General features: G+C 42.8%; 2 protein-coding genes across 2 annotated transcripts in view; one reads left to right on the plus strand and one right to left on the minus strand.

Moving 5' to 3' along the window:
• Window positions 1-340: 340 nt before the first annotated feature.
• On the minus strand, window positions 341-13,950 carry TRMT10A (tRNA methyltransferase 10A). The gene is made up of 8 exons (XM_074823157.1): window positions 13,909-13,950; window positions 12,311-12,612; window positions 11,130-11,292; window positions 9,204-9,275; window positions 8,648-8,722; window positions 7,568-7,717; window positions 6,288-6,393; window positions 341-2,128 (listed from the first exon to the last, which is right to left on the minus strand). The coding sequence occupies exons 2-8, from the start codon at window positions 12,583-12,585 to the stop codon at window positions 1,962-1,964; spliced, it is 1,008 nt and encodes a 335-aa protein (XP_074679258.1). The 5' UTR covers window positions 12,586-12,612; window positions 13,909-13,950; the 3' UTR covers window positions 341-1,961.
• Window positions 13,951-18,573: 4,623 nt separating this feature from the next.
• Window positions 18,574-18,945, plus strand: part of MTTP (microsomal triglyceride transfer protein) — a 28,805-nt gene continuing 28,433 nt past the window's right edge. The window contains exon 1 of the mRNA XM_074821430.1: window positions 18,574-18,644. Within this exon, the coding sequence (XP_074677531.1) occupies window positions 18,584-18,644 (61 nt within the window). The 5' untranslated portion in view covers window positions 18,574-18,583. The remainder of the gene's footprint in view (window positions 18,645-18,945) is intronic.

Consider the following 18,945-nt stretch of genomic DNA (forward strand, 5'->3'; position numbering starts at 1 on the left):
CAGGCAACCTAGTCACCAAGCTGCTGAGACGCCCTTGAGTTAGCACTAGGAGCCTGCCAAGAGCAACATACCAGACCATCTTTTTCTTCTATTTCTTCACAGACAGGTAAGCTTCAGATCTGCAACAGCTTGATTTAAAAATATGTGCATGCACATGGGTGTGTGTGTTTATCTAGCTTCACTGGTAAAGATGTAAGCCACAAACCAACACCCTAAGATGCTTTTGGACCCTTTCAGAACATGTCCAAAGTCCCCAGTTTGTCTATGTGATCTGCTCTTGCACTCTCAAGCCTGAGTGAGGCACATGTATGAAAGGGTCATAAGAAAACCTTAGAGAGACTGAAGTCTTAGATCAGGTTTAATAGGTGCTATGCACATTAACACGCAGAACCTCAGCCATAAAGATCTAACTCCTTGTAATTTCACTGCTTTACACATTTATATCAGAGAATCAGTGTAATACATGGTGGATATACTTATGCTGCGTTTTTTGTAACAGAAATAAAAACAGCAACACTTTTATGAAAAAGCTGATCTAGTTGCTGGAACAAAAGCAATCACGTTTTTGTAAAGCCTAACAAAAAAGCCCACATTACTTGAGCAACAAACCACAATCCATACTGTCAACAGAAGAAACTTTTCTATGGTTATTTAAAAAGTATAGAGAGAATTTCACTGAGTGTATAAAGTCATAACCAGATTGTTGCCAATGCTTTACAGACCATAGGGACCTGCAGGGATCCCACTTCTAGTCTTCATTTGAAAGCAGTAACAACAGAGGAAGGAATAAAAACGGATGCAAGCCAGGTCATGCTTGGATCAGCCCTCTGATTCCAGCTCAGCAGAGTTACAATGACGTGTTCTTATGCTCTTCAGCCGACCTGTGTAAAAATTGTACTTGTTCAGAAACTGCGGCTACCTGGCTAGCCCCTACAGAAGAAGGGGATGGGGCAGGCTCACAGCAGTGAAGTGAAGCCACACTTCCAAGGTGTCCATTTCAGTACTCTGCAAAAGCACTTAAGTCCATTAGAAATAAGATGAATCAGAACATCCAGCCACAACTATGACATTTTTTCTTTTAAAGAGAAAAATATTTGTCAGACAATACAACACATACAGGATCATGTGATAAAACAGGCATACTGAAACTAAGTGACTTGTAAGAATTAGTTCCTGTCTCCTGGTATTGTTCTGAGGCTGTGCGATAAATTTTGCAAAGAGGATCAAGAAGTAATCAAAAGTGATTGTGTCATCTCAACTCAGCGTGCACCACGTGCCAACCAAGGCACACGACCTGCGCTTGTGCAGACATCCATCCCACTCAAGCTGAAGGATAAAGCATTGACTTAACCCCACACTCATATTTCATTTACTGACCCCAGCTAACTAAACATGGTATATAAATCAGTGTGGCTCAGCTGATAAAGGCAGTTCAGTTGCTCATGATTGTCTGTTGAGATGCTCAGGAAAATCAGAACTTTTGTTTGTTTGTTTTGAGTGCTCATGCACACTTTGCAACAGGCACTAGTGGTACAGGTTTTGAGGTCACAGGAACACTTGTCATTCATTGCTTTTAAGAAAACTTAGAGCAGAAATGGAGAAGAATGTATACATTAAAATAGTAACTAGTAATGCTCTTGGGTAATACACCCAATTTGGTATGTATAAAAAAATAATATTAAAAAAAATAGCTTCCTTGGGAAACAAAATAAATTCTGCATTTGTCATTAATTTATTTTTTTAAAAAAAGCTATTAATATGGAAGTTTCAGGGTAAAAAACTACATTTATCTTTACCCCTCCTGTCCAGAAATAGCTCTTGGCCAACTATGGAACTACCGAGCATTGAGACAATTCAGTATCACAAGCGCAGCAGATGGTCTTTGGAGTGCAGCTACTTCACATCCCAGTTTTATCCCATGAACTGCGTGTCTCATCTTTCCCATCATCTCACTCTGAAGACTAGTTGCTGTCCAAGTCATTGTCTTCATCTTCTTTTCCAGACAGAGCATGTTTGGACAAATCATTGGCTTCTCCCAAAGGAACAGCCCCTTTCCGCTGTGGCAAGACACTGAAAAAGGCCTCCTTCCAGTCTCTCTTCTCCAGGTATGCAAGGATGATCTCAAACACTGCAACATCAAGAAAGACCATCAGCTCTTTTACAGCGAGATAAGTGAACTGCTGATAGGAACACACCCCCATATCCATCTTTTACAGAGGCTTACATGCATTCAGTTGTGGCATCTTCAGAGTAAAGCTGATGAAGTACAGGCAGAAGCAGACAAGGCAATTTTGCTACTGCTGCAGTCTAAAGCCAAGCACACTGAGTCTCCACTTGTAAGACAGTTACTACAGCAGTGCTTTCCTGCAGCAGCTCCAGTCTGACTTAATTTCTCTCAGGGACAGAGAGAAATGTCCCCCCAGTACTTCAGGTCTCACCAGTGCCTACTATACAGGCACTAATGCTTTCCCATGTTTGACAGAAACACTGCTGTGGATGCACTTTAACAATAACTTTGTCCCCTCCCTAACATATGGATAGTCCAATGTCTTCCTAAAACCTGCTATAATTAGCTTTATCCTTCATTTCCACCTCAGCTTATGGCAAAAATCCTTACTAGCCTCCAATTCTGTGATCCTTTGTTGCTGTTTCTATTATGCTAACCATACAGTCACCCTCCTACTCCTCCCGTTTCAGCTCCCAAAACCTTTCCTGATTGACAATAGCTCCAAATGCATTATATACAAAATTCATCAACAAGTTCTTACTTAGAAAAATCCCAGGCTATCCAAAAAATCTCTCAACACAGATTGTGGCTCAGCAGCAGCAGGGAAGGCAGGAGGAGACCCTATGGCTGGTGAGTAAGCCAGACTTGGATGACAAATCTGGGACAGAGAGGTAGCTCTTCAAGTTTGGGGCTACAGGAATAGTGCTAACACCACTGGAGAATGCTGACTTCAAAGAATGCACCCAGTACAAGCATTCTCAATGCCAAGCGACAGCATATGAGAAAGGATCAAAGGAGCTGTGGAGGGAAAAAAAACCTTACAGAAAGTTAGGCAGGCGTTCAGAAAGGGAGGAGCAGCATAGATCTCATACTCACTGAGAGTCAAGTTACAGAAAAGTGTCACATTTACTAGAGGTTTCCTGGATCCAGGTTTACTGGACAGCCAGCTGCTCTCTGTGACACTGATATCGAAGAGCTGGCCATTTTACTAAGCAGGTTATTCTGAAATGTACCATGAAGGTAAGAACTCTCAAAGGACTATATTAGTACCACTGTAAACTACTGCAGAAAGCATCTGTGGCAAAAATGCTGGCTTAAAGAGACAATAGTATAAGGAGCATGTTTCTTCTCCCTTGCTTTGGAACTTCCTTTATCTGCTTAGTAAAGCCAGAACTGATGGAAAGAGAGTGGCTTCCACAGGAGAACAGAGGCTCCTATGATGGGCTACAATAGCAACAAAAATATTATGCAAGGACAGAAAAAGGCAGTGGGAACAGTTGGTAGACATCACTGCAGACTGGAATGAAGCAATATGGTCCTGTAAAACACATTATAAAGCATTAACCCTGGGATACGAACCTGAACAGAAGGTAACAAACTCTCTGAGCTACACTTACAGCTGTCTTTGGCAATATAGTGTTTTACACAGGTCTCAAATATTCCAAATTTTATAATTCCATATCGAGTTTAAAAAAAATAAGTCTCATCTTACACTGTGTCAGTTTTCTAGTGTGGCCAGCAGGACTAGGGAAGTGATCATCCCCCTGTACTCATCACTAGTGAGGCCACACCTCAAATACTGTGTTCAGTTTTGGGCCCTTTACTACATGAAAGACCTTGAGGTTCTTGAGTCTGTCCAAAGAAGAGCAACAAAGTGGTGAAGGGTCTAGAGAACAAGTCTTATGAGGAGCAGCTGAGGGCACTGGGGTTGTTTAGTCTGGAGAAAAGGAGGCTGAGGGGAGACCTTATCGCCCTCTACAGCTACCTGAAAGGAGGTTGTAGTGAGGTGGGTGTCGGTCTCTTCTCCCAAGAAACAAGCGATAGGACAAGAGGAAATGGCCTCAAGTTATGCCAGGGGAGGTTTAGATTGGATATTAGGAAAAATTTCTTCACTGAAAGGGTTGTCAAGCATTGGAACAGGCTGCCCAGGGACATGGTCAAGTCACCATTCCTGGAGGTATTTAAAAGATGTGTAGATGTGGCGCTTAGAGACATAGTTTAGTGCTATGTTAATGGTTGGACTCAATGATCTCTTCCAACCAAAATGATTCTATGATTCTATGATTCTAGCATCAAATATTTCACACGGATGCACGTTCCTCGTGACATTTTAACATGGCAATGAAGGCACTGAATTGCCTGTGGAAATACTTGGGGGACTCGATCCCAAGAGAAAAGGATTATAAATAAGTAAAAAGCAACAAGTGAAATCCCCTGTTAACGATGCCGTTGATCTCTCACCACCAGAGGGCCCATTTAATTAAAGCACTTCAAAGCCTGACCAGACAGTTCGTAAAGTTTCTTCTTCTACAGGACTTTTCAAGTTCACACCTATCAAAAAAGACAGGGACCAGACAGGTCCCACAGTCTCAGCTGGCGAGCCCCGTACTGTACTCTGCAAGCTTCAACTTCTGTACTGAGGGTTGGGAACCCAGAGGCCAGAATAACCAAATCAAAAGAGCAATTACACAGTTACACAAAGCAGTGAGGTGGATGTACTCACAGCAAAATACAAAAACCTCAGTGCAAATATCCTTCTCGCCTACACAAAATTTATAATATGAGATTTGAGAGGCAGCTTGACTCTGTCCACCTTACTCATGCTTTACTCCCTTGAACGCTGTCTTTTTGGATCTGGGTTGTAAGCTATTAGGGTTACAATATACACCACAGCCTTTACTACTACTGCTAAAGGTACCTCTACTTTTGGTGGTGGTAGAGTTGTGTTTATTTTCCTGCCCAAAAACCTTAAGCAAAATACTACTGTAGTATAATCTGTGATGGGCTGCAATATATATAGTATAGTATAATCTTTACCTTAAAAAGGGTCTGTGAGTTAAGAGCCTTTCAGCTGCAATTTAAAAATGTTTTAGAAGGGCAAGGGAAGACATGCTCATGCAAAATGAAATCTCACCAAAGAAACTGCAGTGAAAGCAGGTGTCTAAAAGTATGGCACAAGGAACAGGCATAAGACCATAAAGCAGATAAATGAAAGCCTCAGCATAAGTGGTCCAATTTATACCCAGTGTTCAAACATGTAGAAGACAGCCTCCAGAAATATTGACACTAGAGGTCAGTGTAAGATTACTGCAGAAAAACTCCAGTAGAAAGCTACAGCTATCATAACTTTTGATGAATAACACATAAAGTCCTATTCTTGTCTATATAAAGCAACATTTAAAGATCGAGTTTTAGAAACATGTAAAATCTGACAAATACATAGGGTTTGATAATTTTTAATACCAGTAGTATACTATATTCTCCTCCAGGTTTAAATGATCTTTATTATCATACAAACATATACTAAGAAAATAAAGGTATCATGGAGCAATGTGTTACATAGTAAAATAAACTTGAAATAAAGCAAGGTAAGATAAAATAAAAGAACCTGAAGTGGGGCAAAATAAAGACTCGAACACCATGTCAAAAATTTCCATAAAGGTCTGACTGAGTAGGCTCCATTTTGCATGTATTTTTGTTTAATTGAAAGATAATCTAGTATTAAAACTGAAAGTTTAAAAGGAGTGGAATTCAAGTCTTGGTTAAGTAAGCAATTGTATGCTTCAATCAGAACCAGGAAACCAGGTAAAAATGCAGTTATGAAGCTCAGCAGAATGAGTACTGATACCAAATGAGGCAAGTCCACAGCTACCTAAGCAGTTATTGCTGAGCAAATCTGTCCATAGAGGTGAAAACATCACAAACATTTATTCTCCCCTGGGACAAAATACATGGGATAGTTTCCAACATTCTACTCACTTACAGATTAAGCCTGGAAACAAGACCAGGATGGTAAGAATGCCAAAATTATTCATGGGACAAGTCAACAGAATAGGCAGTGCACTTCTAAGTTGCAAAGACACCATCCTTTATACCTAACCATGCCTAAAATATTTAAAGGTCAGGGCAATTACTGTATCCCAAAGGCAACTAGATTCAAGAAATAACATAGTAACGTAAGTCAGGTATCTGCACTACAGTGCACATTTTGAGGGTTCAAATTCTGAATATCGCAGGTGCATTCTATAATAATGTCATTATTTTGTGATTTAAAACTTACCATGATTGACGGCTAACACTTTCCGACTGTTCATCTTGACAAAGTTTCCAAGTGGGAGCTGTGCATGACCAATTCCCTGCTCTACAGCTTTTTTGTAAGTAATTCCCTATGGAAAAGACACCAAAACAACCGGACTGAGAAGCATCATATCAGATCAGGCCATACAGATCACTACAAGTATAATTTTCTGGCAAGAGTTTTGCCAGTTCTGCCATGATTTTGTTTTAGAAGATACTTACAAAAAGAAACATACGCCGGTTAGACAGTACCTGCTTCAGGGACTACCTTTGGAAAACTTACTACTTTGAATATATGTTACACTGTGATGTATGGCCAAAAGGATCGTAAATAAAACTTGTTCATGCAGCTGCAGCTCTAGAACATGTCAGTCACAGCCTGTTTTAAAGGCGAGTTTATGCTTAAGTACAAAGTTTCTCAGACTGCAGTAACTATTTTTTCAGAGGAAGAGTAAAGAACAAAGAAATTTTGCTTTCTTTTTTAAACCTGGCAACTCCTGTGGCCAAGATGGGCCAAAAAAATGCTTTAAAATTGTGTAAACACTTTTACCATAATGACTATATAAAGGATCTGCTTTAGTTCCCTCCTAGCCTTTAACTATGGACTAACTGCTGAAGTATCATTTGGTAAGGCTTAAGATCCATCCCTTTTTTTAGCATCACATTGAAATATTAAACTTGTCACCAGAAATTACATAGGAGTGTCTTTGAAGAAAAGCAGTAACTCTGCTTTAATTTCCCAGCTGCATTCTCTATGACATTCCAGGTCCGCACAGCATGATCCCACATGCAGGTATGGAACCAGATATCTGAGGCATGTGTGTTACTTAACCAAGTTCTCCTGACAAGCAAACTTATTAAAAAAGGACATCCAAGATTCAAGCACTGTTCTTCATCTATATTTGGGCACGTGCACATACAAGTGCGCGCTCACACACAGAGTGCATGAAAAGAAACCAAACCCTTCTGTCTGAAAATATGGCCCTCAGTAAGCTGAGCAGTGTTACTAATTCCATTCCTATATTTAAAATGAAAAGATAAAATCCTAAAAAGCTCAGCATGTCTGCACTCTGGAACACAGGCCACCGCTACCACCACAAGTTTTTTTTCCCCCTTCTTCAAAATTTTTTTGAAGTAAGACTTTTTTGAAGAAGTTTTCTTGTTGTTTATTTTTGTCAGTTTACACACGAACAGCATTAATGTCAAATAAGGCGCCAAAAACCCCCCAAAAAAGAGCTGTAAAGAAACGGACCCACAGTTTACCTTGTGGTGATTGTGATCCACCAGTCCTCCAATCACATAGGCTTTCTTCTCATCAAGCTCACGGAGAATGTCTGGGGAATCTGATGTAAGATATACTAGGTCTTCTTTCTTTATTAGCTCACTATAGTGCTCTGTCCTAATTTGGATATCCTCAAAAAAAAGGTAGTTAAAAGAAGTTACATTCAACTGATGAATTGTTGGGTAAGCTTTACAGACCCAAGATGGAACCAGCAAAAATAAACCCAATAGTGTGCAGTCATTCCACATCCCTCATTCACGATTAAGTATGTAGCACAGTGCAGATTTATTTCTGCATAAATAATCTGCAGTCCCTACAGCACTGACTTGCAAAAATCATCGGGAAATTTTCTGAAACCTCGAAAGACCTTTACAAATCCTTAAGTTCTTGTGATTCCCTTCAAATGTTACCTATTTCTCCTAGGGATCCAAATAATTTTCAAGTCCACCTTTCTAAAAAAAGTGAAACCAGAAGTAAATGCTTAGTTAACATCACTTGTTTGGTAAGCGAGATCTATGCTATGCTTTTGCAAAGCATCTCTCGCACAAGACATGCTGAAAGTAGAATTTATGCAAAGTGCTCTTCATTTGAAGTTGACCCTAAGACAAGCTACTTCTCTAAAGAACACTTCAGTGTTAAGAGGCAACATAATGGAAGTGGAGGTGCACACAAGAGAATCACAGCATGACTTTAAAGTCTTATTTTTCATCAAGAAAAAAGGAGCACTGTCAAGACAGATGACTGTCAGAACTACTTAATCAACTGGTCTTGCTTAGTCTATCAGAGAATGGAATCTGTTCAACAAATCCAGGTGAAAACGGATGTGTGTGGAGGTTTTCTAGCAAAAATCAAATCTAGATTCAAGACAAATGGTCTTTGGCTTCTTTAAGTTAAATTAATTAAAAGCACAAAGAGCCACAGTATTTCTAATATGCTATTGCTCTGACATCTTAGAAAAAACCCACCTGAAAAAAGCACAGGACCTTCACAACTAACAACCTAGTTAGCAACTATAATCAAGACTTCTTTTTCTCTTTTTACAGAATTAGTCAATTATTCACCTTCCAGTTCACCCATCCTTTGTCATTCTCATTCATGTTGCTCTTCAACTGTCCCCCATGGCTGGTCAAGTAAAACTTCAAAAAGAACAAACAAGAGGTACAAAATACTGAAATGTCAATAGGCCAATGTTTCCTCTCTGTACAAGACTTTTTCTACCCTTCACTATTAGCTAAAACTTAACTATTTTTTAGTTGAAAGTGTACTAAGACCATAGTCATACAGTTAGTGGCACATTTAAAAGACAAATATGCACTTACAGTCACTTTTTTTTTTTTTTAAATCTGTCACAGATAAAACTGAGTATCAACAATATCTTAGTGGCATGCCAGTATCCCACAGTCTTCATCTGCATGCATGTACTTTTTCAGATATATGGGGAGCTTTATAACACGTGGGTTGAAAATTATCTATTACAACAGAAGTAATTTTCTTATTAAAAATAGGCAGCTTAAAAATTCTTTTCCTACTACAGTTCTCACCACTTGGGCCACAACTGCCTCTCTCATATGCTCTGTACATGGCAACACAGTCAGCGCTCAGTTTGTTTAAACATACCTGTACAGGATGAAACGCTTTGCGGTTTTCTGCATAGCATCTCTGAATTTGCTTGTGAAGCTTCTTAACATCCTGTATACAACACAATTTGTTTTTACATAGTCCTTCAGACAGACCACCACAAAATGCTTTACCATGAGCCAGTCAGAAGCTAAAGAGAGAAAAAGGAAGCTTTTAACTGGCAAAAATGACTACTGAGAGAGTGTGGACATCAGACCCTGAGAGAAAAAACAGCCATTGTGAAAGGATTATGCTGACAAGGAAACACACACATCTTCCACAAAAGTGTATTTAGACACCTCTGCATGTGCTTGATTCACATTATTCTAGGAAACAAACAAAACAAAAATCACTGGGATTTAATTACATGTAATAACATACTCAAAATTAATCTGAGGAATCAAGCAGATTTATCACTGTGACAATACTCAGTCTTTCAGCCATGGAAAAACCCTGAGAATACAGTTTAAGAAAATTAAATATGCATAATTAACCTGAAGAACCCCAGAACAATGCAAATAATTTAGTGGCTGGCTCTGGCATTTTGACCTGACAATTTGGACAACAGTTAACTAGTACTACCTAAAATGCAGAAGACTTAATTTTTAGCCAGTTATGGTTTTTGTAAGATACATTACATAGCTTTATTCTCAATGCCCCAAAAGCAAGGTTTTGTAAATATAACTGATACCCATTTTAAAATGAAGCATCATTATATTGTTTTGATTCATGCAGTGCTTTGAGAATGTTATCTCCAAAGGATTTCAAGTAAACTAGCATCACTACAATATTGCAATGCAAGTTTTTACAGACACTAGAGAAAGCATCTAATTAACCCCATTGCTAAAGGCCACAACCACCTTCACTTACAACACTTTACCCTTCCTGAACACCGGCAGAAGTGCCAGTTTTTACATCGGGCCTAACAGGGGCTGTCTGACGCAGGAAGGAAACATGTTTCACAAAGGATGAAGCTCAGCAGGAAACACCCAGTCAGCACCTCCAAAACTATCAAGGGGGTCCTCTGGGCTCTTCGGGGGTACTGCTGAAGGGCCCCTCAGGTAACCAAGTTCCAAAACACTAACTGGAGCTTCCCCAAAATTTTGTGGTGAGTGGCACTGGCCTTCATTAGTACTACACATGCTCTGCATCACACTCAACAAGTAGCCAGATGGGCTTTGCAAAAGCTTGAATTCAAGCAGTCTTGCAAGGCAGTGAAATCCTTGGCAGCACCAGAAAGGCTCAGGGTAACAGGGAGGGGAGAGGTCTGCTTCAGAAGCCAAAGGCTGCACTCTTACAGGAGGCTGCAGATTAACGTACTTTTGTAGGAGACTTGACCAGTGGTTGGTATCACGCTGATCTTCCTCATACTTACCGATCCTGCAATCATCTCACCCATTCTTTCATCCATTCTAAAATTTTAGAGACGGGCTGAATAGTGTTCTCCCGTCCCAAATGCCTCTCATGTGACTGAGAGAAAAAGCTCAGTATCTTCACAATGCTCAAAATTCTTATTTCCACAGATACTTACTACTACAGTTGGGAGCTTCAGGTTCGCTTTGAAAGAGAAAGTAACTGGATGTGGAATTTGCAGCCCCTCCAGCTACACCATTTGAGGCAGAACTGCACCTAACTTCATGGTGAACACAGTACGCAAACTGCTTCTATATTGCTCTTTCTGGAATCAAACCAATTTACTGTATCTCCATGAAGGCAAACAAAATTTTTGGCAAGCTTATATAAAGGTACATTCCAAACCCTAAAAAATTCAGCAACTGACATAAACAGGTCTGGGAGTCATCACAATCTGAAACATGCAAACTGTCCTCTGCAAGCTGCTCTCTGTTTTTTGTGCTCTGACACTGCACCAACACTCTCAGTGGAGAACCTTTCAACATTTGTATGTGATGAGTAAGTTTCTTCTACCTTTAGCACCATCAGGTCATCAAAGCTGCAGTCCACAATGAGGCGGAGTGTACTAGGAACAACTTCCCTTCGCATACGCTTTCTGTCATCCCCTTCGTTATTGGAGTCCAATTTTGACTGACGTTCTAGCTTTCTCTTCTGGCGTTTTTCTTTTCGTTTCTGCCTAAATAAACAAAAAACCAAATAAATCTTCAAAAAGCGCTGTCAAATCTGCTGAGGTACATGTTATGCATATCAACGCATACTTCTACAATCCTGGTTGTCCCAGGATTGTGGTAGTTTAAACTTATCCTGTTGCTTGCATTTGTGCTAGATTGATACCAGCATGAAACACACGCCCTGCCTTTGTGAAGTTCTGTATGTGCCCACAAAGACATCCGACACAAATTCAGTCAATAGTGGGAATCTCATGGATTTAAGGGTGATCTGAGTCAGGTCTCTTAACAGAAACAACCAAAAAGATTACCAAAATTCCAGTATCAGAATGTGGAAGGCAATGGACCTCCTGTTTCACTGAACAGTTTTTCAAAAGGCTTCTGAAGCAATTGTTTCTTCCCCCTGTTTGGCCAATGGGAGCAGGCAGTTGGGAGATCCCATTTTGGAGACAGCAACTTTAACAGACACTGTCTTGGGAAGGAACACTTCACATTCAGCAGGACGAGGATAAACCACAATCAGCGCATTTACAGATATGCTTTCTCTCAACAGAATAAAACAGAAGCTCATCATCTTCCAAAACTATTTTAACAGATTATAAGTCAACGTAATTTGTAGGACAGCATTTCATGTGTCAAAAGAAATTTTTTTTATTCACTGTCTTTGTAAGATCCACCAAGTCTGACAGCACCAGGGAAAGAGGGCACAGCCCATTCAGAAAGGAACAAGGCCACACGTTATTTCTCCCTTCTGACAAACCAAAACCATGCAACTTTGAATCCTTCTTGCTATCCTCTTCAAGTTGAGGAACACTTCTGGTATGAAGAGAAGATGTTTACCTTTATAGCTTCTTCATATGCAGATGGAGTAGCCAGTGACTACTGCTTTAAACCTGGCGTGGGAGAAAACTGGTTCAACTGCCTTGATTTGCTAAAGTAATCTACATGCAAATTCTGCTGATGCATCGTTATTATTAGCACTAAATACCACCCATGATGCTAGGAAAGCTACTTTGCAAACCATACCTCCGTAGATCTTTCTGTTCTTCCCACTGTTTCTGCTTCAATAGCTTCTTCCTTTGCCTCTTGGACATGGGCTCAAGGCATCCTTCCCTGTCCGAGCCTGCCTCCTGTTTCTCTACCGGACTGGCACTTGACTTCACCTTTCCTTCCACATCGGGAACTTCAGGTGACATGGTATTTTCCGTTGGGACCTCTGGACTTTCTGTTGGCGTTTCCAACGACATTAGTTTTTGGCTGGGTTTACTCACTTGTTTCTCAACATGTGATAAATACTTCATTAAAAGCAAGCTTTTCCCTCAACAATTCTGTAAGAAACAGAATAGTATGAGTGTTATTAAGAAGTTCAATTAGAACAAATGCCACTCTACACCTACCATAAACCTGAATGAAGAAAAAATAATAAATAAGAGATGGTCTTTTTTTGTTTAAAGTTAGGTTAGTGCCTCTGCAAACATTAACATATAAAACACTAGAGAGATTATAACCTATATTCAGATCATGTCTAAATCTGTCTGTTCAATTTGCAGCTATTCAATAGTTTCCAGTTCAAAACTTTGTGAAAACACAACTGCATAGAAGTAGTTCTCTACTGGATGAGACATATCAGAAAAAACATTAGCAGTACTATTATGTGTACACAAACTATTCTCAACTACACAAAAAATTAAAGAGGTATCTTGCAACGTAACTATGGCAGCATGTTAGAGAAACATAATTTTAAAGAGACTAAAGCCATTTGGGGGGGGAGTGTGAACAAGCAATACCCCTTCAAAATTAATTTTTATTTCTTCTGAGAACCAGACACTGGCCAACCACTGACACTGGCCACTGTCAGCAGACAAAACACAGCGAGTAAGGGGATGAACAGACTGAACTGTTACTCAGCAAAACATTCCATGTTCAAATCAATTACAATTATACCCTCTCCTTTTCAACAGCAAGTGTTATTTTTTCATACTAGTAGCTCCCCTGTGCTCAACAACCACACAGTTTTCCAAAGATAAATTCTTCACTGGACAACACCACACCTACAGAACAAATATACAGAAAAAAACAATCCCCTGGCTTCTTCAGTAACAGAAGAGCTGGAAAACATATTAAACACCAGAAAACCATAAGTGTTTTACCTAACACACCCCAATTTCCCTATCTGGGGGTGTTAAGAGATAAGGCCCAGGGAGTTGAGGCAGCGGTGGGTGCCAAATGACGCGGCACAGGTGCGTCTGCAACCACCACAGCGCGCACACCCCGCGGATACTGAGTTCTATACATTCATCCGTGTATGTCTATATAGACACATATACACAGACACACATACATCTATATATATACACGTATCTATGTATACACACATTGTATATATAGAAACACACGTGTTATTTTTGCTCACGCCCCGAAGGACCTCATAACTCGACAAGACCGGCCGCCCCCGCCCACAAGAGCCCGGGGGTGCCGTCACCCCCCTCCCCGCAGGCGGCAGCCGGGCGCGGGGAGGAGAGGCCGCCATTTTTCCCTCCCTCCCTCCCTCTGAGGAAAGCCGAGCCGAACCGCAACTCCCTCCCGCCGAGGGGTAACGGACGCCGGGGAGGTGCGCAACGTACCCGCGAGCCGCCCCACGCGCAGGACCGGGGCTGGGGGGGGGGGGGGGACGATGGGAGGAGGAGCCACCGCCCCCCCCGCGCGCACGCGCGCGCCTCCCCGCCCGCCACGACTTCAAATCCCGGCGGGCAACGGGCGGCGGCCACGCGGCGCTGACGGGCCACGCCCTGGCGCGGGGTGAGCGCCGCACGGCAGGAGCCGCTTCCCCGGCCCGAGGGGCGGCTGGGAGCCGCGGCGGGACCCGGCCCTGGCGGGCGGGGAGCAGCTCTTGCCCCGGTCTCGTTGGACGCCCGCGGTTTGCACCGATTGCTGTGTTCTGAGCCAGCTCTGCTGCCACCTGCGGCAGCTTCCAGTCAAATAAAAAAAGAGAAAGTTACAAGCGTAGCACGTACACTTGGAAGATCAGTCGTGGTTTGGGTGGGTTTTTTGTTTTAGTGTCGTTGCTTGTAACAGACGCTGACAAGCCGAGGTTGGCTGTGAGGGGGTGCTGCTGCTCACCCTGCCGTGGCGGTGGGGCGAGCAAGGGCGGGCATGGGTGCTGCAGCCAGGTTGGAGGGACCTTTAGGCCCTGCCCAGGCAGGCGGGACACAGGTGAGCCGACTGCTTGGAAATCAGCTGCAGTGCGTGCTGGCAGGCTCAGCGGGTGTGCTAAAGCCCCTGCTCAGAGCCAGGAAAGCTGTGCTTCCCTCCTCCCATGGCTGCCGTGGCTCCATGGGATTAAGAGGAGTGAAAAGTAAGAAAACCTTATTTTTATCTGATGGTTTTGATGACACTACTGAGTTCACAGAGAGGCCAGCGAAGTATTTTTAAGTGGTGACATTCCTCTGAGCAGATTTCTAGCTCCCAAGGTCCCCCAGCAATGCTGTGTTCCCTCTGCCCCCTAAAAAGGGGATACACGCCTTCAAGCTTCATATTTTTAAAGGCCACCACCAATTAGCTTTTTAAAGTTGAGTGTCAGTAGTCAACGAAGGGCAACATTCTTTCTCCTTCAGATAACTTCATGGAAGAATGCTGCCCTAGTACAGGAGTCAGTTCTGGAGACTGGGATTACATTATATGAGAAAAATATATTTTGGGCAGCCTAAATATGTAGATATCTGTTCACCCCTGGTTAACGAGGCACACAAAGTTAGCAAACATACGAGTGTGTGCTACCATAATACCCTTCTCATCTCCATCAATGTTTATCTCAAGTTTCATTGGTTCCAGATATACACACTCTTTCAGTTTTAGTGCTGGTTTCAGGTTTACTACAGCTATGTTAAAGCCACCAAACCGTGTGGTGCCACTATAGTAAGACACTGACCTTTAACTGCTGTTAGTATTTAATATTTGCTGTAATATTTGATTTGGATTCCTATTCCCTGCATTACTTTAAAAATAGCTAGATTTGCATTTGCTTTTGCTAGCATCTATTTAAAACCTCACTCATGTTACTATTAATATCTAGCTTTACGCACCAGCATCACACAAGTCTAAATGCGCCATTGTCCCTATGAGGAAACTTTGTTTTCTTTTGGTCAGTAAAAGACCGCAGATCAGCTACTGATAGAAGCCCACTTGCTTGCTTGCTTTTTTTAAAAAAGCAAAAAGGCATCTAACAGAGTCAGATGTGCTTTTTCTTAGAATAAAGAAACTGCTTACGCATTTTGATTTATAAATCTGTTTTTCTCACATTGCACTTTCCAAGCAGCAGTATTGGTAATCCAGAGCCCTATGTCCTCGGACACGAATACAGGGTAATGCAATATTTCAGAAGTCTGCCAAGTGCCAAGTGGTGACAAAGCAAAATGAAGACCTGAGCAATTGCAAATATTGAGAAAGAGCTGTCTAACTGAATTTCATTATTTTGATAGAGCCAAAACATGACTATTCAAGATGGTCATTCAAATGGTGAGTTCCCCCCCCCCCCCCCCCCCAGCAACAGAACAAACTCAACGTGCCATAGCTTAAAACTGCATATCAAAGCATTTTGTATAAACAGCACTGCAGGTCAAGAGGCAGAGCATGGAGAGAGCAAAAAAGATACTCTGTGGAGGCTCGGGTGGGGACACAGACATCACTCTGTGGGCCAGGTCTGACTGCAGCACTCTTGGGGCAAGGCTTAGGATGCAAGTGACACGCACAACTCACCTTTAGCCAGTGGCTTGGCTGGGCATCTCCCTTCTCCCTGTCCCCCGTGGCAGAAACAGGGGGCGTTTTATTCACCAAAGCAGTGGGAGCTGGGGCACCTAGGGACCAGCTGAAGGCCAGAGATGGACTTGGGTGCTTAGGTGCACAGAGCTGAAAGTTTGAGTTGAAAACTGAGATCTTCACACTGTTGCTTGAGAAGACAAAAACATTTTGTTGACCTCAGGAGATGTGAGGAAATCTCATTAGTTTTATTAGGTCATATAAAGATATGAGCCTTATAGTTTGGACTCTGGAAGATGTGCAGCAACAGTAATACTTTGACCCCAGTACATATGCCAGCATGGCGTGAAGCATACATTAGGGGCTGATCCTGCAACCTCTGCGTGTAGTGGACTTTGGTGGGCACAACACTTCTTTCATTGATGTAATCTGACTTCAAGGAAGTCACTGCTGATTTATGCCAGCCGTAGCTGAGGTGAGACTCAGGTCTCCTGTTTTTAAGACATTTGAAGAAAATACCAAGTATGCGTTAGAGGTGTGTATATAGGTGTGTATACATATATGCATGTGGAAATGTATGTACACTATTTCTCCACATGATGGTTACACCCTCGTTCTGTAACTGACACTACTACAGTGGAGTCCAAAGAGATATGCTGATTTACCTCAGCAGGGGATCTGGCCTCTGGTATCCTACTGTTTGAGAGACCCTTTTTTAAAATAACTTTATTTCAAGGAAGAAATACATTTCCTGTGTCCCGAGAGTGGAAGAAGACAATTGCTCTTCTCCAGATTGCAGACCAACATCAGCTCCTCCTCGTGCGTGAAGTGTCAACGTTGCATTTCCAAAGCAGGACCCATACCACTGGTCTCTCTCTAGCCAGAGTTGGTTTTGCACACAGGTAGTGTCCATATTTTCTTCAAAAAAGCACAGAAAACTTGGCAAGCTCCTTGTTCACCACGCGCAGCAAAAGGATCAGCTGGAGTCCTCTGCCTCAGTCCCTTGAATTCAGGAGCATGTCACAGCCTGCGCCAGGGAAGCAGCATAAATAACTACAAATTGGGGAGAAGCAGTAGCAGTCCGCAGGGTTTGCTACTAATCTCCTCCTTCCCACACGCACACACACGCACACTCAACACACGAAGAGCTCCCGTGAGGACTTCCACAAGGTGCAGTGAGATGAATGCGAGTAAGGAGCATTGGCATGGACCTGTTGTTTCCCGCTGCTGGGTGATGATTGACAACCATGGTGCGCGGCTTCTCTTTTACCTCAAGGTGACAAAGGAGACATTTCTACCACTCGAGGCGAAGGCTGTTCTCACCTTACGATGCCTTACTAATACTAATACAGAGGAGCTGGGGGCAGAAATGGCCTGCTGGAAGCAGCTAAACACAGCCTGGGGCAGCACTGGTTCAGTCAGGATGTTTGTAGCTCACAGTCTTGCTAAAGCAACCTCTGGAAGTGGAGCGAAAGAGTGTGGTGATGGCTCACAGGTGCGCCTCCTCTACAAGCAAGACCAAATCCTCCCCCGCTGCAGAGACAGGGAGGCTTCATATGCTGGGGGAGAGGGTGCCCCATTGCAGGCTGTGACAGCCAGGGTGTGCCAAGGAATGTGGGGGGGGTGACATACTGCCCCACTGTCCCCTGAGGGACAAGGAGGTCCTATAGCGAGCCATGTGACCATGAGGCTTAGTGCAAGATGGCTTGGGATTTAGCCTCAGAGGAGACGGGGAAGTGCATGGGTTAGTCAGCTGGGGGCTTTTCAGTGGAGGTGGTGAAATGAGTCTGAGAAAAGAGGAAAATAGGGGTGAAAAGGAGGGCTTGCTTTGCCCTGCTCCAAGACCCAGCCAAGCAGATACTCTTCACTGAGGTGGGACAGAATGGCTGGTTTATCTCATCTTTTCAGCCTCCAACCTCTGCCACTGCAATAATGTAAGATGGGGGATGGGGCTGCTGAAAGAGAAAGACCTTATTTGTTATGATACAATATAGCAGGAACTGACACCACATCTGAGTCTCCGTAACGAAGTAGCATCACTTTTTAGGATGGCACTGATAAATCTCATGTACTTCTGCTTCCAGGAAGACCCTTAAAAAGCATGTGCCTCTGGGGTTGGTCACAGAGTTGACACAAGACAGTGGAGACTGGTCAGGATTTGGCCCCTGGCTGCCACAGACCTGATTGCCCTTTTGGTCAGGCAAAGGAGGAGTGGCAGGATCTCCTGGTCCTGCCAGGACTGGAGGTGGGCTCCCCCACTCAGAAATGTGGCTGTGTGGGCTCAGTATTCAAAAATGAAAGCCGAGGTGATCGATAAAATGGGGTAGAAACCACCGGTTACCTCAGTTCTTAATAATTAACTGGAAGTCCTTTGATGAACTTAGTACCTGAGTGTGGAATTTGGAATCTGACCTTTACTACATCTAGATAAACAGTGTGGCCGACCTGGCAGATCTCTCTGCAAGTGCCTCTCCACTCTCAGGAGCTCACTTCTTGGAGGCTCTCACACTTCATGCTGCAGTCAGGAGCTTGGAGGAGTCCAGCATGATTCTTCTTACCGTGCTGTTCCTTTGCATCATTTCCACCTACTCAGCTTCTGTTAAAGGTAGGTCTGTAATGGGCTTGGTTCAGCTTTTGGCTTAGTGAAGGCACAACCACTGTGTGTATGCAGATCTGTTTTGCATAAAAAATTATCATCTTTACTTGTCCATCTTTGAGTAATACAAAATGTGTTTAAAAATTACAAAGGTTTAAGCACCTGTGGCATTCATGTCAGCAGGGGGGATGGAGGAGACAATGTTTTCAGGTGCACAGGGCCAGCGTGTGAGCCAGGAGACTGAGGATCTTGACCTTGCTTAGTCAGGACATGCTGTGGGGGCACTGACTTGAAAGGGACTATTCACATG

The sequence above is a fragment of the Strix aluco genome, chromosome 4, assembly GCF_031877795.1.
Source record: "Strix aluco isolate bStrAlu1 chromosome 4, bStrAlu1.hap1, whole genome shotgun sequence".
NCBI lineage: Eukaryota > Metazoa > Chordata > Aves > Strigiformes > Strigidae > Strix > Strix aluco.

Excerpts from the sequence above, each read along its gene's own strand:
- TRMT10A (XM_074823157.1), bottom strand. The coding sequence starts at position 12,585 with ATGAAGTATTTATCACATGTTGAGAAACAAGTGAGTAAACCCAGCCAA. Across the intron at positions 9,276-11,129 it reads ATGACCTGATGGTGCTAAAG|GATGTTAAGAAGCTTCACAA; the intron begins GTAGAAGAAACT and ends TGTTGTATACAG. Across the intron at positions 8,723-9,203 it reads AAGCGTTTCATCCTGTACAG|TTTTACTTGACCAGCCATGG; the intron begins GTATGTTTAAAC and ends TTCTTTTTGAAG.